At 40.4% G+C, this 21,905-nt stretch overlaps 1 protein-coding gene across 4 annotated transcripts in view; it reads right to left on the reverse strand.

Moving 5' to 3' along the window:
- The window catches only part of ebf2 (EBF transcription factor 2), a 49,060-nt gene that overhangs the window by 16,057 nt on the left and 11,098 nt on the right, over positions 1 to 21,905 (reverse strand). For all 4 annotated transcript variants that reach the window (XM_015056729.1, XM_015056728.1, XM_015056726.1 and 1 more), the window contains exon 7: positions 923 to 1,004. In XM_015056729.1, coding sequence (XP_014912215.1) covers positions 923 to 1,004 — 82 coding nt within the window. The remainder of the gene's footprint in view (positions 1 to 922; positions 1,005 to 21,905) is intronic.

Raw genomic sequence — 21,905 nt, forward strand, 5'->3', positions numbered from 1 at the left:
CCCAGCGCCCCGCTGTTGTAAAAATGTCCGCCAGCGCCCCCTGCCGTACTCTGAACGCCCCCTGGGGGGCGGTACCGACCACGTTGATAACCGCTAATATAAACAGTAATGTGAAACAAGAGTTTAGAATATTAGAAAAAAAGACGATATTTTGAGAAAAACAGATTTTTTATTCTGGCTAAACTAAGGGCATTTTCACACTTTGGTGATCCGAGGTTCAACTAGGCAGGAAATGCTGAAAGATTCACTTCATTTGGCTCGGTTCTCTTTCACGCTGCACTTATTGAAAGCAGACTGGACAAGCTCACACAGTCACAGCATCAGGCCATTCGGGGCAATGTCACAAGCAGCAGGCAAGGAAATTAACCATCAGCAAAACTACAGATGTACAGAAAAAATAAAAACCACCATGTGAAACGTGCTGCTGATGTTCCACAGACACCAAATGTGTATTTAAAAGTGAGGGCGTTTCTTCTCCTCGTTGGTTTTAGCTTACTGGATAGTTTGATTGCATTTCCACAGTAAAAGAGCAGCACCAGAGGTCATTCAGAGGTAAACAGAGAAAAAAGGCGAGTTTTCACACCTGCCCAAGGTGAAGCAAACTATCTGAGAAAAGCAACCGGTCATTCTATTTGATCACATAAGCTCTGCTCGGAAAACATGTAAGGGTCTAGTTTGTCTCCATCATACAATTCAGCTGTCCAGCTGGAGACTTTGTGGAGAGGAGAAGCCTAAATTAAAAGTGTTTTAGTACTGCAGTTTTCATAGAAATAGACTGAATGGGAGAGTAGAGTGTCTTATAACAGAAGAGTATAAAGATGCTCTTTTATCACAGCGACTATATCCTTCATCCTCCGGTATTCCCACTTTTTTATGTCCACACACAAGCGCACACTCACACACGTGAGCATCTTTTATGTACCTGGAATCTCCTCATATCCCTCGGGTTGCCTGCTGTCTTCAGGCAGTTCTGGTTGCATTTCAGGAAAAACTTCAAGAAAAACCTGCAAAGGTAAACAAAAGAGCACATATTACTTTTTTTAACATCAGCAACAAAGAAACTCCATGACAGTTTCCAGTATGCAATTATTCCCCCCTTTTCCACATACCAAAAGTCAAAGAAGGCTTTTTTTTTTTTTTCCTCACAGCCAGGTCCTGTGTGATTGCATGTATGTACATGTGATTACAGTTCTGACATAAATCCCAGCTGTTTAGTTTAGTTTTAAAGTCAATGTTGTTACACTTTAAATCAAGTAATGAGATCTGGAAGCACAAGGCGAGTGAAAAGTGCTGCTGCGTTTCAAAGTAAACCAGAGACAATGATGTATGCCAGCGGACTCAGGGGACTGTGGTATCCCACAATGCCATATTTGAACCCCACATGGGAGCGCAGAGGGAAACGAAGAAGAGACAGCCACAGAGAAAATTAAATGAGGAAGTGGCAGGACGTAGGCAGGGAAGGAGGCATGTGCAGGTGCTCGCATGGACATGATTTTTTATTTTATTTTTTTCAAGTATATGTGTCTCATCACGTATGTAACTTCAATCCAACGCATCGTGGAGCTGAAGACAGTGGGGGAGGGAGTGGGGTGCTGATAGCCTGAGCTACACCAGAGAAAACCTGAAAGAAAGGTGGAATAAATAGAAGAGAGGGAGACTACTGAGAGAGACTCCAAATCCCAGGTGTACACGGTTCGGAAACATAGCCAGCTGCCATGGCAACGCAGCTCTGCCGCAATCCCAAAGTCCCCATGCTAAGAGGCAAAGATGGGAAAGAGGAGGAAGAAACTGGAGCGCATTCCATCACAGAAATACGCCGAATTTCTGTGATGAAAATATGACGAAAAGACGAATAGAGAATATAGAAATAAACAGAGGAAGGGGATATGAAGTGATGGGAGGGGAGGATGAGGTTAAGGAGATCTATTCAGATGTTTTGCAAGGGCAGAAAAAAAGATTGAATACAAACAAAAACATCTGAGCTGTGTGGTGACCTCGCTACAACAAAAATTCAGATCTTTAACTGAGTGTCCACTCCATTTACACAAAATGTCAGTCAAAAACTTAATCATGATGTGACTAAAACATAGTTGTGTGAAACTTGGCTCGTTTGTTGAGTTTACTTTCGTAAGTTGTGGTTAAAAGTGGGTGCTAAATTACTCTCCTATTTATACTCTTAGTAAGGAAGGAAGGAGTTATTTGTAGAAATGTTCAAATCAGGTCCCAGGTTCTAACCGAGGCTTCCTGACAAAACTCCTGCTACCTGTTGATGGTCGACCATCTGGGATTCCTGCAGCTGCAACCCCAGCTAGCTGTTTTGCCATGAAATTCACAGTCAATCCTTTAAAATCACAGTCTATTTTTGTGTGCTTGCAAAACTGCATAATAGGTCATGCACAGCATTTTGTTGATCCAACATCTCTTAGTTTTCCCGAACTCCTGAGTGTTTCTCGTCACTCAGGACTACATTGAAATTCATAGTCAAACACAGACCAGTGCACTTCCTGGTCCGTCTGTTCAGCGTGTCCTGATTGGCATGCTGGGACACTAAGAGAAAATGTCTGTGCAATTAAGTCTTTTAAAGGTTCTGACATTTAAAACACATTGTTACATTTTAGAAAAGAAGAACAACTTTTTTCTCCATTGTTTTGTCTGCAAAAAGTAACTGAAAAAGCACTGAAATATGTTAGAAGCTGATAAGTCCCAATAAGCAATAAGTCCCTTTAAAGCATGCATTTCTGCAAACTGCTCTGCATGAAAACTCTGCCAAGAGGAGGATAATTGGAGAGAAGTGAGTTCATTGAAGTCTCTAATTGTCTGATATATCTTTCGAAACAAATGATAGAACTTTATACTTTTTAAGAGACAGATTGTCAGGACGTTGCAGAGGGTTTGTTAACCAGGTTAACTGCTGCGTTTGGATCAGCTTATAGAGGCTGAGCTGCTCTGGCTGGAATAAGATATCAAACGATGTAAAGACATGAACTGGAGACACTGCAATGTCCACAACATCACTGATGAGTGAGGGAAGTTACACAATCACAGTAATAATGCAGACTAAATAATGCTGATGGATATTAGTGTATAATCTCATTGCATGTGCATTGCTATTTGACGGGGTTATTTGTTTTTAAGTGAATCAGGAAGATTTAAAAAAAAAACATCGTGATCTGGACATTATGCTACTCTGTGTCAATAAGAAAATAGTTGCTGAATCTTACAAGATACATAAAAGTTGGTTATTTTAAAAATAATGAAAATATCATTAACAAATGAAAAATAAAACTGAATTATCCTCAACATGTAGTTCGCTTTTCCTCAATAAACCCAGATGCAATACTTGGTCTGCTTCGAAATTGAAGACAGTGAGGATTTTATCTGCTCTGCTTTGAGAGGTGGAAATTAAAGAAGCAGTGAAAACCAAGTTCCAGAATTAAAAAGAAAACAGCCTGAGTGAAGTTGGTGAATTTCACAGCCTTCAATAAACATGCTATCAAAACATCCCTATTAAAAAGCAATGCAAAATGTTTGATGGCTGTAATTTAATATAAATATAGTTCCTATAACGTAAAAATGGTCACAAACATATTTAATCTCTTAAAAGCACTGATCTTTTTTCTTTTTTTTCCAGGGTCACTGCTCATTGAAGAGCAGTCTGACTTATATTATTATTCCTTTACATGTAACTTCTTACCTCAGTTTTATGTTTATTTATCCATTAACAGATTTCAGATGTAAACATCACACAGCACTGTGCTGTATGTATGCAGATTTCTACACTAAATTGAATTAAATAATAATTTCATTGATATTTTAATCAAAATAAATAAAACATTTTTTAGCTCTATTATTCAACATTTTTTTTTACATTTCTGATGTCTTGACCTCCTAACAGTTTCACTCAGTGTCATTTGTTGTGTCTGAATGTTTTGAGTGTAACCCTGAAGGAAAAAAGTCAGAGTTTTATATATGTATGAACTATGTTTTGTGTCAAATCTCATTAATATTCCCTAGGTGTCGCTGTGTCTGATCAGCCAGCTCCGCTTTTGAAGCAGCAGCAGAAACAATCAGATCACCGATGCACCATAAATCTGACTCTCCTAAAAAGTATCTTCCTGTACTCATTTTAAAGTAATTCTTTTCTACTTTCTTCCAGCATCGCAGAGCGTTTCACTCCAGTGAAGCACTTGTTAAATCACTGTCGCTGTTTCCACTAAGCAAACAATAACAATGAGGAGAAAAATGCCACAGAAGGAGGCAGCGTTTTTTTGGCTTACGTGGGTTGGTTTGATCCCACCCACACTGTGTTCTTTGCAAACATAATTCATCTTAATGTGGAGCGGCTGTGTGGAGAGGAAATTCATATTGGCCCCACAGCCCTGAATCCTCCCATCGAATACTAATCTCTCCCTCATTCTCTCAGCTTTTACTGATCATTCCTCCATCGCTTGCTCCAGTTTCCTCCCTTGTGAACAGGACCTGGCTTGAAACTAGTTCTCAGCTCCAGCTTGTCTCCAGCATTACTGGAGTTGAGTTATGCGCTCAGAGGACGATCAGTATTGTTGTTGGCAGAGAGTGATTACAATTTATCTGTCAGAGCTCGGACCTTCCACCTCGGAGCCGCGGTAGATCTCAGTTCGGAGCGAAAATGTGAAAGGGCCCATCTGTGCCTCTCACACATCACACTGAGATTTCACTTCTAATAGATCATCAATGTTGTGGACGTCCTCACGGTTTAAAAATCTTACAGAGAAGTTATGAGGTGCTTTACTCTAACTCAAGTTGAGCACATCTTTGAAAATCTAACAGTATCAAATTGCAAAAATATTCACGACACTTGAAGAGCTTAGATTTTATTTCGTGTTGCAACAACAAACTTTGATCAGCGTCTCATGTTTTGAGACGCACAAGCACAAAATAGTCCATAATGCGAAGTGGGAGGGTTGCTTAATGAAAAAATCTGAAAAAGTGTGTCATATCGTGTTTGTATTCTTGGTTCTCTCAAATTAAGTGTTTAGGGTATGAGTCCGCCAGATTTGTACAGCTCAAGATGGAAAACTTCAGCCACATCAGAGGGAAGCATTTCTGAGAATCGGTCTTCAAGTGTTGCCACAGATTGGTAAGTAATTTAACGGGCATGAGGTCACCAGTCAGAGACAAACAGGGCAAACAACCACACACATTCACTTCCAAGGAGAATTTAGAGAGACAAGTTAACCCAAGAGTCATGTTTTTGGACTGTGGGGAGAAGCCAGATGCGCAGGAAGAACATGCAAACTCCACACATTTAGACCCCAGGCTGGGACCCGAACCCAGGACCTTCTTGCTAGAAGGCAACAGTGCTACTAACTAATCTGGGGCCTTCATAGAGCAGCTATATTTGATTAAATCACACCCAGCTGCTTATGATACGGTAATTGTATCTATATAGCACATTTTCAGAAACAAGACAGTTCAGGGCGTTAGACTTTTTTTTTTCTGATTAGATGACGTCTTATAGGAAGAAGTTGCAAAGGATTTTATTTTGGGGCGTCAAAATGATGATCCAATCTCATATAAGTGTAATATGATGGATGGATGGACGGAATGAGGTTTAAGAAGATTAAATGCATTTGATATATGCACAGAAAATGACGAGGCTTGGTAGCGCCAGCCTTTTTGCACACAGTGTAACAATCGGTCGTCACACATTTAACTGGATGACATGACAGTGTTTCACTGAACTGATGACCGAGGGCCAAGAAAACCACAACCCTAATTCAGCGACTGTCTACATCTATTTCTGGCTTTATGCACTTTCTGAGGGTTCTTGACCTTATTTGTTGACTTCTTCTCATCATTCCTTGTTTATATGACACCAGATGCCTCGCACACACTGGCATGCAGAAAAACACACACTGACACACACACGCACACACTCTTTAATACACTGACACACCCACCTTTGCACCCCTCAAACTCCCCTACCCAAAAACCCATTGAGTCAACTTTTCACCCCCCTCAGTTCGGACGCACACAGCTGCAAATGCTGAAATTAAAGCGAGACATTGACGCATATATTAGCATGCATTAGCCGCTTCCCTCTGCCCACTTAACATGCAAATCTCCCAGCCCCGTCGCCTCGCACCTTCTGCCACACATTCATTTGCTGAATTATAATTAGACTAATCTTGCATAATTAATAAGAAGTTGAGGACCCTCTGTTTTTTTTTTCCCCCCCCCCCCTCTTCTATTGTGGTTGCAGAAGTTTAATATTGCTGTTGTTTGTTTTGTTTTGGTGGCGTAACACACCCACACAGCACAGTGTACGACACACTGCAAAGATTTGGAGGTAATCCTTGTGTCACAGGGAAATTAGCAAAGAACGGCCGATTTCAAAGAACTCCTCGTGCAAGTGTGTTTGTTTTTAATCTGGTGATGTTGTACATTTACATCTTGTTCTGCTCAGTAATGCAGGTTATTCTCTGCTAATAACACTTTCAAGTGAGTAACACTTGAGTGTGCAAATAGTGAAAGTGCAAATAAGACTAGTTAGAAAAGAGCGTCAGCATTTCTGTTGAATGTTTATAAAGAGAGTGTTACGTTTTAAACATCATGATTTAAAGCACATCATCAAGAATATGTCTTGAAAAACAATAAGATGGTTTGAATGTAAAAACTTCCTTAACTGTTACTGCAGATGCTTGACAGCATGTTGTTGGTGCCTCTGGTGGCACAACCAGTTATTTACTTTCCCCATAGGGCAAGGCTGGCATGAGCTGCTTTTTCTTTCATACATGCAGCCATCATTTGCACTATTTGTTTTGTATTTACTCAAATGATCCTTTCCTGATGTTAAAATTTGTTTAAAAACCTAAAATATTTACGTTTGACCAAAAAAAAAAAGGGGTGCGGGGTGGGGGGAGAGTCATGACACAAAATATGTTTTCAGGATGCAACATGTTAGATAACTTCAACAGCTTCCTAAATACTGAATTCTTATTTACAAGCCAAACCATTTTAAATACACACTTTCCCAAGATGAAGAAACTTCATCTTGGGAAGATAAAGTTTTCTTCACATCACGTTATCCACATCAGGATAACGTGATGTGGATGTTTCAATTTAAAAAAAAAAAAAAAAAAAAAAACATTTTTAGGCCAGTTTCAGAGGCAGAAGTCTTTAAAGGTTCACAGGTATGTTTAAATGTGGATCCCTCCTCTCCCCCCAATAAATAAATAAATAAATAAATAAATAAATAAATAAATAAAAAACAGCAGTCAAAAATTTTAGAAGTTGCAAAGAATAAACAATGTATGCCAAATAACATACATTTTATGACATTTTAAAAGCTTGATTTAAATCTTTGGATTTTGCTACAGGCTAAAATTAGAGCTGAACTCAAACATTCAGCTAAGAAAACTGTGACAAACAATCTAGTACAAAAGTGAAATCATTTCAGATTCACTGATGGCATTACCTCACAGACATGAACATCTTCAGCTATTTAAGCTGCTAAAATCTGGGTCCTTCTTCAAGAACCTCACATTAAAAATAATGCTTTTAAAGCAAGAAACACAGAAAGTAACACATCTCTGCATCATTTTGCACCAGACGTGGGTGAAATTTTGTTTCCAGAGATCTTTACAGACTTCAGTTAAGGCAGTCAAGGGGCAACGCATTAAACTGGAAAACATATTTTTCCAGGAAGCGATGATGAAGGAGACTTGTTGCGCTTTTTCTTCTCCTTTTGTTTTGCTGAAGTTTGAAATATGGCTTACACAGTCGGTTAAAAACCTAAATATAACAATAATCAAACTTACTGTCCGCTAATGGACTTCTCTGATAAAATATTTAGCTGTCGGCTCGAGGTTAAAAGAGCTTTTAGAGCAATTTTTCTTCTCCTTTTGTGGCATTCGTTCTGAGTTAGATTCTGCCAGCACAAACACCGATCTTAGTAACTCAGCACAAAAACTCAGAGGCCCTTATTATTTTAAAATATGTCTCATTTAAACTAAGTTTCCTGTCAAGATTATTCAATATAATCCCTCATTTGTTTGCTTGCTATTTATTATTCTCATTCATACATCCCTGTTTCTGGCCAAACAGACCAAATGTTTTACAGCGAGACCTGAGCTTCCCGTCTGCTGCAAATAACTTTACCAAAACAAGTTCAAAGAGCAAATGTCAAATCGTGACGCAGAGAACAAATAAAAATAGGCAGATTTTATAGTTTTGTTCTTTGGAGTGGATGCTCTGTTCCTCATTTCTGTGTCCATTATAGCATCTGTTACACATCAGTGGCGCTTTCTGCTTTACACGTGGCCTTAATCATCTGGTGAGCACCTAGCTTGACATAAACTTTCATAGGATTTCATCGGCACTAATCACTGTCGACATAAACTGCCTTCTCAAATTGTCATAAAACACATCAGCCTCTCAGCTCCTCGGGAATCCAGCTTTAGTGGCAGCAGGAACTGACAAAGGGTTTGCTGCGAGTTTCAAGTTAGCTGGATGCACATTTACGTAAACATTTTCTAAAGTTTGATAAAGTGTAAATTCGGTGATTTGGCGAAAGGACGAGGGTGAAAAGGATAATGGCACTAAAAATAACTTGATTCGCAAATATCTGTCTGTTTAGCCCTTCAGATGCAGGGTGGTGAGAAAACAAAGTGAGTGCACACACATCCAAAAAAAGAAAGATTAAGAAGAGAAGAGGCGGAGACGGAGGAAGAGAGGAAGATTGTTGATGTCCTATATGCAGGGCCATCACTCATCAGAAATCCCCTCCATCACCCCCACCCTGAAAAAACAAAACAGTGTCCTGACATGGCGGTGGAGGGGAGCTGCAGGGAGGAAAATTAGGAAACCAGATGTGAAGCATTAAAACATACTGACATGCTGAGGGCCTTCCTCTGCCACACTCACACACTAAGAGCACTAACTCATACAGCAGCCCGACATGCATGTGTCACACAAAGGCTGTGCGAACCACACACACACGCATATATATACACACACACACGCCTTCACGGGTTCAACGACAAAAAAAAAATGGTCCAAGTCAGGCGACCATGTGTGTACAATCAGTCATGCAAAATTACATTAGCAAAAATAATGCCTCCGACATGAATGTCTCAGAGATATCTGGACAGAAATAGGAGATGACTTTTGATCAAAAGTGCATCTGAGGAGCCAAAAACATGCTGTAACACGCCGCTAAACGCTAAGACTTGGATAAACCTGTATTTAATTCCAAGACATCGGGCTACAGATGGGTCATCATGCATCGCTGTATGGATATGCATCCAATTAGTACACGCACCCCAGCTGAGGATCAACTTTGGGTGATTTGTTTTCTTCCATGAGGAGATTTGTGTTTGGAGGGCTGCTTGTGTCTGTGTGTGTTGGTAATAAGGGGGATATAGGGGGTGGTGGTAGGTAATAAATACCCCTGGACCAGGGTCCCCTGGCAGACTGGAAGCTAGACTGGTCATCAGGGTTAACACCCGGGGCACATGACCTCTGACACTGCTAATGGGGCACAGAAAACCCTCCACGAACTGATACCTCCTCTGTCGCATACCACCACAGGACCTTTCACACCGGTCCCTCCAGACGCCTCCCCTCCTCCTCCAAAAACATACACGGAAATCTGTGGCTTCAGCTTCACTCGGCAGCAAACATCACTGCAAACATCCATTAGTTTTCCCCTTCATTCTCCATCATGTCTTTACGCGGAGACAGATATCTATAAAAGAGTCAGATTAGTCTAAATTCAGTGTCTTTTAGGAAAGTTTTTTTTTTTTTTTTACTTTTTGCTCTCTCAACTTATAAAGATATCCCCATCCCATGCATTTATGTTCTACACTCCTGAATCAAAACTTTGCAGAACCACATTTTGTTGAACAGCAAAGTCTTTTATCAATTTAACGATAAAACATGATCCGTACTTTTCGCAAAACAGCGCAAGCTCAGTCAGATCGGGTGGAGAGCATCTTACAATAAGTTATTGATTGGATTCAAAAGTGGACTTTGACTAGGCCATCCAAACACATGAATATGAATATAACTTGATCTAAAGCCGTCTACTTTAGGACTCGTATGTTTTGTGTTGTTTTTCTGCCGGAAGGTGAATCACTGTCCCAGTCACAAGATTTTTGCAGATATTTCCAGGACCTCCCTGAATTTCACTCCCTCCATCTTTCCTTCAACTCTGACAGGCTTCTTTGTCCCCACAGCATTATACTGACACCACCGTATCCCACTGTAAGATACGGTGGGATACGTATCCCACTGTGTTTCACACTGGACATTGTAAAAAAATGGTGCAGTGTCCAGTGCCATTTTTTCCTCCACAAAGCATTTTACATGAAGCCATTAGAGTTTAAATCTTACCTCATCTCAACATCAAATCGCAATTAAATACCTGGATTTGTGTTGTAAAATAATCAATGAGACGATGATCCACGCAGCGTCACTCAGATGGTGTGCATTTTGCCTGCGCCTCTCTCCCAGGCTCACCCCTGCAACCTCAGTCCAGACCCAGCCCGATACTAAAATGGAGAACTGTGACAAAGCCAAACATTTTTAAACGCGAGTGCTGATTTATAGAGCTCAGTACTGCCGTAAAACTTTCAGGCATACCACCACGAAAAATTGACTGTGGCACGGTGAAGCTGGGAGGAATAAAGTGGGCTGATGGGAAGGGAATACCAGAGACACTCCAACATCGCAGCTGGGTTTCTCCTGGGTCCAAAAGCAGTTTTACCCGGCAACCTCTCACCTGATTCTAAATGTGCATTTTAACAATTTTAAATGAATTAATGTCTCAGTCTCCCGAGCAAAGCCAAAAGCGGAGATTGCATACAAAGCTTGGCCACATGGGACTGTGTTTGTGCTGCCAAATAGATGGATATGGAGGGATATTCGGAGTCTGGAGAACATGAATTCACAACCAGGACGGGGAATAGATGTCCCATCAGTGGCCTGACCTCTCCCAGCATGCTCGGTGTGCCCTGGGGGATGAAGATTCAAAATATATTCTCACAACTGTCAGATGGAGATGCACGGTATCGCTAACAAATGTGCGTAGGGTCGCCTGCAACACAGCAAACACTAATGTTACCTTTTTAATACCCTTTCAGTCAATCTGCCGCTAATCAGGCTCACCGATAACATGTGTGCATCAAACCCTGACCCGAACCTCTCTCTGAGAAGAACAATGAATCTAGGATGGATGGCACAGAGAGAGAGAGAGAAGAGAGAAGAGGGAAGCAAAAACAGAAGGAGAAGAGATGTCTTCTTAATTAGCCAGTAATGATAAGATCTGACAAACAACATCTGTTTCCAGAAAGAGGGAGGAGGAGGAGGAGGAGGGCTGACGGAGGGAGAGTGAGGGAAATGTTTGAGAGGGAGAAGGTGCGAGAGCGAGAGAGTCGGCTAAGAAACCTGTGAAGCCTAGACAACAGGGACCTGCTTGTAAGAAAGTAAATGGGGAGTGGAGGGGATGTGTACGAGGGAGGGAACGCTTTGTAGCGTGACACAATGGAAGAACGGTGGATGAGAAGTATAACAGAAGTGGGAGAAAGACAGACAGGGGAGCGAAATCTGACAGGGTTGAAGGAGTCCAAGAGCCCGGACGCGAATGACAGACAGAGAGAGGAAAACAGATCAAAACTGAGAGAAAACCAACAACACCGAGAGAAGCAGGGGAGACGATGAGCTGGAGGAGAGGAGAAGAAGAACAAGAAGAAGAAGAAGAAGGACATGTGAATAAGGAGAGGAATCATCCAGAGGTCCAGGGTGCTGTAATTTACTCTCCGTGGCTAATACACAGCAAATGTGTCGGAGCCGAGGCCAGAGAGAGGAGAAGGGGAGCTGGGTGGCTGTGGAAGCTGGAGGGAGGGCGAGCAGAATATCTGGGCTCTCAGCAGGCCTGCTGGGAGCCTGTCAGCAGTCACATCACCCCCTGCCCTCAGTCCTGACAGATTCATCAGAGCCCAAACACACTCCGCAACACATTCACACACACATTCAAAAGACTTCAGCAAAATTAGTATATTTCCATCTGTGATTAAATTCAAGTGTCGTCTGGAACTGCACTGCAACGCCGTAATAAGTGCAGTAAAGAAATGCATCTAGATTTATTTTTCTTGTTATGTTACTTAATCGTGTTGGTAAGAAATCCAGAATCTCTCCTGCCAACTTTGTTGTTTGTTGCACAGAAAGCGATGATGCCACCTTTAATTTTAATGTGTTGAGTTCAAATTTCATTCACTTTCAATCTGTGACAACTTTTCTATAAAATTAAAACAGCTGCATGCTAAATGTTTCTGTGACATGACTTCAAAATAGCTAAACGTTATTCATTGTTTTTGATTTCTTAAGCAATATATGTACATATATACACTTCATTTATACTTTATATATACATGTATATTTTTTTTTATCTTAGTTTGAAAACGCATTCTTCTATTTACATTTAACTAGCCACTGGTACACCTGAATTATCTGCTCAAGTTGCCCTTACAGCTCATGAAAATCTGACGCCTTCTTATTTAGCAAAACACCAATTACCAGTCTAAACTGACAATAAGTCGGGCGATTTTAATGTTCCTGAAGCGGTAGTCTAAAGTGTGTTAAAGACGAGCCTCCAAACTTTCCATGTTTTAAAACTAACAAAACAACACAAAAAGGTTGTTGTTGTTTTTATCACCGGCTGCATTTAAAAAATGTGGCTTGTTTCTATATTTCATTTCATTTCATTTTATTTATTTTTTTATTTCACTCATTCGTTGACTTTTCTTTTTTTTTTTATGAATTTTTCCATAAGCCATCTAAACCAAAAGAGGAATTATTTTATTTATGTTGCAACAGAAATAAAGCACAACACTCTTTGCAAGCGATTTCGTGACAAATACAGCCTGAATTTGAACGTTATCACACCAATTACCTTGCAGGTCATCCTTTAGGTTTATGATGTGCACAGCTCTGCTTTATTATTATTATTATTTTAAAACATTTAAGTAGTAGAACAAACATTCACATATATTTAAAAAGCAGATGTGTAGCAATAAGCCAGTGACGATGATGTTAAAGAAGTTGTTTGTTTCAACAGAAATTAAGCCCAATAAAGTGCTTCACGCTCCTTTTAAAGGACAGCTTCTAAAGTTTCTCTGAAAAAAGTTTTTTGTGCAGGAAACACAGCTTCAGCCTGAACATTGTGTCTCATTTTTGCTTTATTTAATTGCCCCCCTGCAGTTGTACCATCTCTGTATGATGAGAGTAGCTTTAATCTGTAATTCTTAAATTATTTAAACCCCAGTACAATCATTAACATGTAAATATCTGTATCTGCTCAGCTGTGGCCCCAAAAGAAAGGCAACTATTACCTGAATTAGACCTTTAATGAAATCTATTTCTGGTAAAACCACAGATGTCTTTGAAAAGGCCGTCAGAAACTGATACAAGGAGAGCCGTGGAGAAACCCGACTCCTGAGAAAAACACAGTCTGCCCAGATCCCAGAAAAACAAACAGAAAAACAAAGTGACTGGCAGGCCTGGTCCAGCAGCAGGGGGGCATTGTTAAGTCATCTGTGAAATTTAAGACCTTAAACAGGAATTTGACCGAACCGAGTCACAAACGCGACTGTAGCTCCTCCCTGAGCGGCAGCATCCAGCCAGAAAAAACAGGCCTTGTCCCTAAGTACCACCACTGACTGGCCTCTCACTCCTCACACACCCACAAATATATACACACTAATCACATCCTGATTGCACAAATACAGCATCTGTTTACTAAATAAATTACAAAAACAGAGTATGTTTTAAAGCAAATTACAAAATCTGTTTCTAATTTAATTGAAAGTGCTCACTTTTTTTTTCCTGTCAGTTCCACTTATTCTCTGGAGAAAAGACATTTCTCCTGTCTTTTTTTTTTTTTTTTTTTTGCCCTACAAAAACAAAGTAGAGCCATTCTTTGAGGGGAGGCCAAAGCCACAAGCACTTGCTGGAGAGGAGTAAATCTGACTTGTGATCTGGCAGAACTTTCTGTTCACAATAGAATCAAAGATCTACCCCAACCACATTAGACCACATTTTAGAAAGCAGCGAAACCAAAGGTCCCTGAACTTCCTTTTCCTTCTGTCTAACTCTGAGTGAGGCCCTGGCTGTCTGAAACTGTACCTGTCAGTGATTTTGATATTCCAGACATTCATCTTCTCTCCCTGTCTGTCTTCATGTCATTCTTCTGCTCACGTCGCCCCAAGGGAGGAGCCATCCCCATGCTCCTGTGCCAGCTGCTCAGTGGTCCAGCCTGTGTGCCGCTTCACTGTGTGCATTAGAGCCTCAGGCCCCCTGTCGCCACGCTGCCTGGTCCCCCCCTGCCTGAGGGGCTCACTGACAGGGGGTCTGGAGGGACCGGACAGTAGCGGCCCACCAGGGAGAGACCTGTGACAGTGGACTGAGCGAAGCAGGGGGTCTGACTTTGTCTCTGGGCATGTATGTACGTGTGACTGACGGGCAGATTAACCTCTGCTATTGATGTGTGAATCAATGCAGACAGATTTTTGGGAGCAAAATTATCTAAGCACTAAAAAAAAAAAAAAAAAAAAAAGAAGTTTCAGATTTAAAATGGACACACAAAAATTTGATCTTAGGAAAATCAAATTCTATTAAATAATTACTTTTTTAATCCAACTGATCCATTTAAAATAAGTATAAACAAAGCATTTTTAATATATTTTATGTTTTTAAGTTCACTTAAGTTTCAAGGAACTTCTCCGCTAAAGTCCAATAAAGGATATTTGTATTTTATATATTTCTTGGGTATCAATATGACATAATGATGCTTATACAAATACATATCCATAAGCCATGAAAGCCATATTATTGCAGTCTACATGCCAACTAGTTATACGTGTTGCCAGGAGAATGCCTTCTCTGTTCTACCATTACAAATGTAAACGCAGAGTTTACATTTGTACTTGACCTGTCAGTTACATTTTAGTAACAAACACTTCCAGTGGGAACAAAAAATGAATGTATAAAAATGCCTCTCACACCCACAACTGAGCATGATAGAGGATCTGGGATGCTGTGGGCCAGTTTTCCTTCCAAACCCTCGGTGGAGTGAACTCTTTGAAACATCTGGAGATTTTAAATGAACATTCGGTGACTTCTGCTGACTGAAAAATGGAGTTCGACTAGGTTATTTCAGCAGGAAAAAACATCCAGATCTACACAGAAATGCTTCACCAGAAGGCAAAAGAAATGATTATATCACATTACTTTTCTGTCACAGTTGTCATGGGGTGGTGAGTTTGTAGTGGTGAGAACGAACGCAAGAGTCCAGGCTATGAAGAAAATGAATATTTTAATAATAAAAACTCAGGAACAAGGAGACTGGCAGAGAACACACGGAAACAGAACAAACTTAGACGACGCTCGACGAGGATCCGACAAGGAACACAGACAAGAGGAGGGACTAAATACACAGGTAATCACAGGAACTAGAAACAGCTGGGCACAATCAACAGGGGAGACAGGACAACACAGAGACTATCAGGAAACAGAACCAAACACAGAAAAACCTCGAAATAAATGTGCAAAGAACTCAAATCACAACAACAATAAAGGGTGGTGATTTGTTTTAATTGTTCTCATCTAAAGGAAAACCTCTGAATCTCCAAGACCTTGAATAAAAGATGATTTAGGACTTTAGACACTGTACTCTATTGTCTGCTGCAACCGTATCCAATGTTACAGAGAAAGACTGAGTTGTAAATGCGGGTCGTACAAAGTATTGACAGGTGTATCAATAAGGTCACTAATAATTTTGCCAACAAAAACATTGATTTTTCTAAATTTTTCACTAAACCAAAGTCAAACTAGTTGGTATTTTCACATATTTTTGTGTAGGAATATATTGCCTCCACACTAAACTACACAGTGTTTAAAGCACTTGCAGGGCAAGAAAAATGTTTGCATAAGGCCTGAGAGTACTTCTAAGTATTGTAAATGGAAACACATTTATCTTTAGATGAAGACATCTCATTATTCCCCATTTCTTTTAAATGCATAAATGTGTAGATATACTGCCAAATCATCAATGTTCACTCTTTCTGAAGCAAAATACACCTATAGAGGAAAACCACAAGTTTTTCCTCATTCAAATTATTTTCATTATTATTATTAGTATTATTATTATTATTATTATTATTATTATTATTATTATTATTATTATTATTAAAACTACGAAAGGAAACAGTGAAAACTAAATGTACACAACATCATTTTGCTGACATGAATTTGAGAATATAAGCAACTGTATGAAATAAGAATCTATACAGTGAGTCTGAGAAAACCGTCTCCTTTGACATTGTTGTCTCAGACATAAACCTTACAGTGCCTATATAATGGCCTAACAGAGCAACTTGGCGGCAGATTTTGAGTACGCATCTGGGAGTGGGGAGGAATTCGACCCCTGACACGGTCCAAAAAAAATGCTGCAGCATTTATTCTCTGGCTGATAGTTTAATGTTCTTTTCCCAAAGACTCTTTAGCTGCTATTTTGTTTTTTTGGATGCGAGCAGAAAAATGAGGAGTCTGCAATTCCCCGCCATTAGCAGGACAAGGAGAAACTGCTGCAGCCTGCTGCGAGGGCAAAGTAGATGGCCTCCAAGAAACCCCTGCATCACCATATATTTTTTAAGATTTGCTTCTGACAAGCGGGGAACAAGCATATGGAAAGGCTAACTCTGAAACAGATGGTCAGACTGACATACCACATCAGCAGAGAGCAGACATTTGCATAAAGCAACAAATAGGATCTGGATTTATTATCAAACTTTGTAGAGCAACTTCATACTTCAAGCTAAAGCCAGGCATTGTTTTCCTGTGATTTAGCATGTATGCTCTGTTCCCTCCATGGAAAAACAGCTTAAAGAATTAATAACTAATAAAAGCAATAAGATCCATCAAGCTAGGAGTCTTTGTAACTGAGTCGATGCTCGCCAATTTTCAGCTAAATTGGTTTGCAAAGATGAAAAAAAAAAAATTAAAAAATTAAAGCCGTTTCGTTCAGTAGCTGAAAACAACATGTTCCTGTGGTACGCGTAACCAGAACCAAGACTACAAACAGATCAATACAGCCCACAACCTGGGATTAAGAGTAATGGATTCCTGTTGGAGCCGAGCAGCTGAAGTCATTTTCAGCTCAAATAATAAGAAGCAAAACAGCCAAATATTGGAAGTTTATGAATGTATGATGCATGTTTGATGATTAGATGTTTCAGAAATTTCAAAGGAAAATGTGAGAGAATGTGAGATTTTTCTGTAAGTCCATCTTGAGCGTGGGGGGAGGAGAATGCCCTATTGACAGCATTGGAAAATTTCTATTGATTATTCTTCTTTTCTCTGAGCAGTGGCTTGTTAAAAAAGAGCCCTCTTGGAAACACGATCAATTAGTGAGATAGTGCTCGCCATTGATCACCCGACTGCCCCTCACAAGGCCTCATACGATGGATCCCTCCACACACTCCTTATGACTATCTATTGATCTGGGCTTCTTAGCCAAATTTAAAAGCACACACTCGCCGTCAGTCCCCTCCTCCCCATCTGAACCGGACTAACACTAATACTGACATCTGCTTGTCTCCATTGTAAAAACCCTCGGTTCACTCATAAATCCTGGGCCCAGAACCAATATAGTTTCTGAGAGGTCAAGGGTCATGAATGGTAATAACAACGCCATTAACAGATCTGCCTAAGGTTAATACTGAGAGTCCAGATTGAGCAATAACTGGTGGAAAATGCTACTTATTAAAATGGGGGGAGTTTTTTTTATTTTTTTCAGGTTCTGTTCATTAAATTAGTTTGAAATTTAATGAGCTGAAATATTCGCACTTGTGAAATATTCCCAAATTTTGGGGGATTTATTTCAAATACAAAAATTTTAGCTGAAGTGCTTTTAAAAGAAAACAAAGGCGGTGTAAAGTTTACCTGTGAGAGTTTGATGAGCAACATTTATGGTGATGAGCCAAGAGTAATCGATCTCTGTTTTTTTTTTCTTTTTTCTACTAATCAATCATCAAACCAATCAGTGAGCCAGTCACCCCATCAGTCAAAGATAAGTGGGCCTTCTACAAACACAGAAGCCACTTGAAGAGTACTGTGGTTCACCAATGTTAAGATTATACAGATGTAAAACTATTAGACGCAGCAGGCAGTGGAGCATTAGATAATGCTCGCCCATATAAGCAACTTGAGTCATCTCTTTGTCAGCGGCTGCCCTTGCCCTTTTCATCCTTCCGTCCCTGCACCCCCCGTATCCCCACCCCTCCTCATGGATCAGCTGTGATCTCCTCTTTCTCTTTTCTCTCAAATCGGGATTAGTGAGTAGGAGGGGTGCAGGGGGCTGCGTGGTGCAGCAGCACCAGCAGTGGTAGCACGGGGAGGAGACTGTGGGGGGGGGGGAGAAAACTGAAACAATATGGAAAGGAGATTAGAAAAGTGGGGGTTTGAGGCCGTTTGGGGAATTGCAAACTCCCTTGTGCTTGGGTAGGTGTCCTAATGACACCGCCTAATTATGGCAAAATTAGACAGGCTAAAGGGAATGGGGTAGGGGGCGAAAGAGACGGAAAAGGGAAAAGAGAAGAGGAGCATGGGAATTAAGAAATTGGGAGTCAAAATAGTAGGAATACGGAGCGAAAGAAAAGAGAGAGAGAGAGAGAGAGTGGTGTGTGAGCTTGGGTGGGTGTGGGGGGGCTTAAAGGAAGGAGGCACGAGGCTGCGAGTGTGAGAATAAAGAGCAAAAGAAGGAGGAAAAGGGTGGAAAGCAGCGGCTGGGCGACGGGAGCGAGTGGGCCCCAGAACGCTGCATGTTAATTGGAGAACAGGTGTTGGGGCTGGGAGCAGGAGGCTGATTACTGCATCCACAGAAACAGACCGTCTCCTACACACACACACACACATGCATGGCTGCAGACAAACACACACACCCACACACACATCCACACACACATGAATAATTTAAGCTCCAAGCAGTGACTGGGGAAAAAGGTCACAGTAAGGGTCACACAGACACACAGACAATCGTTCATACATCCATATACATACATAAATAAAGGATCACAACACAAACACTAAAAACATACATCATTCCCGTGAGCACACGAGCAGCGCAGAGATTCTGGGGATGCAGAACTGTGCTCAACCGATCACTTTAAGTTCGGTCTTGGAATAGAAAACCCGATGTTGGTCACGCACAGTTCCATCGGCTTATCAGAAAATAACTGCCTGCTAATTGGTTGATCCCCGAGGAGAAGATTCTGTGGATCAGTTATGATGGAGAAGCTCCCATCAAGATAAAACGGGCCCAGTCTGATTAGTTCATCCTGCAGGTCAACGACTTCAACCCTTGAGAGATGCACATGAGCCTAAACTGATATACAGACGCTTAAAAGCTTGGTTTGTCCTTACTGACGTGCTGAAAAGCTACTTACAGGTTAATTTCAAAGATAGTTTGACTATGTTAGGAGGAAGTACGAAATAAAACAAGGGGCCAAAAGGGGTCATTGTTCGAACTGTATGCCACTGTAAATGGGAAAAGCAGCTGCTCTGCCGTATTCTGGGAAAACTCAAGAAACAACAGCGAGATTTTTTTTTTCTTTTTCCGTTATATGAAAACTATCTTCAGCAGAGATCCTTAGAGACACACTGTCAACAGCCAGCCAGCTTGAACTGAGGAGGGGAAAAAGAAAAAGGTCCTTGACGTATATGAAGTGTGTGTTTCCTTGACAGACAATTGAGGGGCAGAAGAGCGGGAAGAGGGGCAGAAAGGTGGGAGTGGAAGAGAGACAGGGGAAGAGGTGATGAGGGTTGTGTCTCTGACATCACAAAGAAACTATTCCACATGTACGGTTTGCTCGTGAGCATTCATCACTGCGGTTAATGCCAAGCAGACAATGCAAGGCCTCCGGGAAGCCCAGGACGTGAAGTCTCACCCGCACGCTGATTACAGAGGGGTGGTCATCTGGCACAAAGCCTGACTGGCTGTGAAGGTGAGCATTTATTATGAGAGCCGACCTACAGGAGGGAAGTAAATACGTGCTTCTGATGAAAGGGAACATGTGCTTAGACCAGGTGAAACGTCAGGAGTGAAGAAATTGCAGCAGATCCAGAAAGGTTAAAAATATCAGCATTTTGCAGATAAACAGGCGACTCGATAAATTAGAAGATTATCAGAGATTCAAATCCTTATAAAATCCAATTTCTTGTAAATTAAACATTATATAAGACTAACAAAAGAAAATACTTCAATACAGAAATGTCATGTTATACCTCTGTCATAGCAGACACAATCATAGTAATAATGACTGCTGACTTGTCCCACAAAATCCTACTGGTAAAGAAATTGGCTGTTAAAAGAGTACTGTTTGCTAACAGTTTAATGGAAAGTTAAGTGGAAGAAAGAAGTGTGGAAGAAAGAAGTGTGGAAGTGTGGTAGAAAATGTTTCTAAAGGCTCACCAAGGCCTTTAGAAATGAGAGTTGTGTGCTGTATCAAATTACATGACTGAAACATTCATAATCACTTAGTTAATTGTGTTAGAGTGTATTGGAAATTAAACATCAAATAATGTGCAAAGTTTTAATACCACCATATACTTGAAAAATTCTCAAGCTCATAAAAAAATAAATCAGATACAAACTGCATCTGTAAGTAATGTTTGTAAGAAACTAAAAGCATCCAGTGAACAGCTGACACGGAGCCTTCATCCCTCAGCCAATCATTGACTTCATGCCATGTTTTCAGCTAAAGGCTCCCTGAGAGTCATCATGTTTCAGAGACTTGCAGCCTGACGGCAAAGCTGTTCAAGGTGAAAGAAAATAACATTCAGTCCCTACAATAAATAATGGATCTATTAAGAAGGAAATTGCACAGCTGTTTTATTCACACGGTATCACAGAACAATGCAGGAGGTCATCCCTGGCTGTTTCTGAGTAAATGTAATTTATTTTCATTTAACCTTTATTTAAAGGATTATTGACAAAAATTACTTTTTGACAATCTACTGGTACCATAGAGTTCAAAAATCCCAGTTTAATCTCAATCCGCTACATATAGATCCAATTCCTCCTCTAAGTTTAAGCACTTCCTTTATGCCAGATTTATTCTCATGTCAGAGTTAAGTAGTTTAATGGCCAGGTATTGAACTGGTGCGAAAAGCATAACAAGTCCAAATAAAAACAAAAACCATATCTTAAGACCAGCTCTGGGTCATTTTATCACCATTTTGTATCTAAAAACAAACCTGTAAGTAAAAAAAAAAATACTTATACTATAGTGTTCAAGTTGCTATTTTGGTGTTAAACTTATGACTTAAAGCATTAAAGTTTAAATGTTAAGTACAGTTTAAGTTAATTGTACGTTAACATCTTAAAACATTGCATTACACCCTGTTTCTGCTTATTTTAGTTTGGATCCTCATTCAAAGCCATTTGCTTATAACAAATTAGGCCCCCTGATCAAATCAAAGTAAGTTGTAGCAACATTGCTGGTAGAAAATAAGAACACCTCTATAAATCATCCATTGTGACATTTTTCCTCCTCATGGGTATGAACTGATTTTTCTTGCAGTAGTTGGCTTTACTGCAGAAGAGTTGAAGGTGAATCTCCCCAAATAGAAAGTGTACGCGATGGAAAAGGGATTAAATGAGCAACACCCTGAAGACCACATTTTCTTTTCTTTTATTTGTATTTGTGTCCCATCTTGGCATATTAGGCGAACGAAATAGTGGGACAGGTTGCCTTTCAGTGTCAGCCAGCAGTTGATCAACAAAAAAAAGGGGGGGGGGGGGGGGGGCGTTTTAAAAACAAAACTCCTTTTACTTTTTGGGGAAAGGGAAAAAGTTTAAAATTTCT

This window comes from Poecilia latipinna, unplaced genomic scaffold (genome assembly GCF_001443285.1).
Source record: "Poecilia latipinna isolate Pla-1442-1.1 unplaced genomic scaffold, P_latipinna-1.0 Scaffold1401, whole genome shotgun sequence".
Lineage (NCBI taxonomy): Eukaryota > Metazoa > Chordata > Actinopteri > Cyprinodontiformes > Poeciliidae > Poecilia > Poecilia latipinna.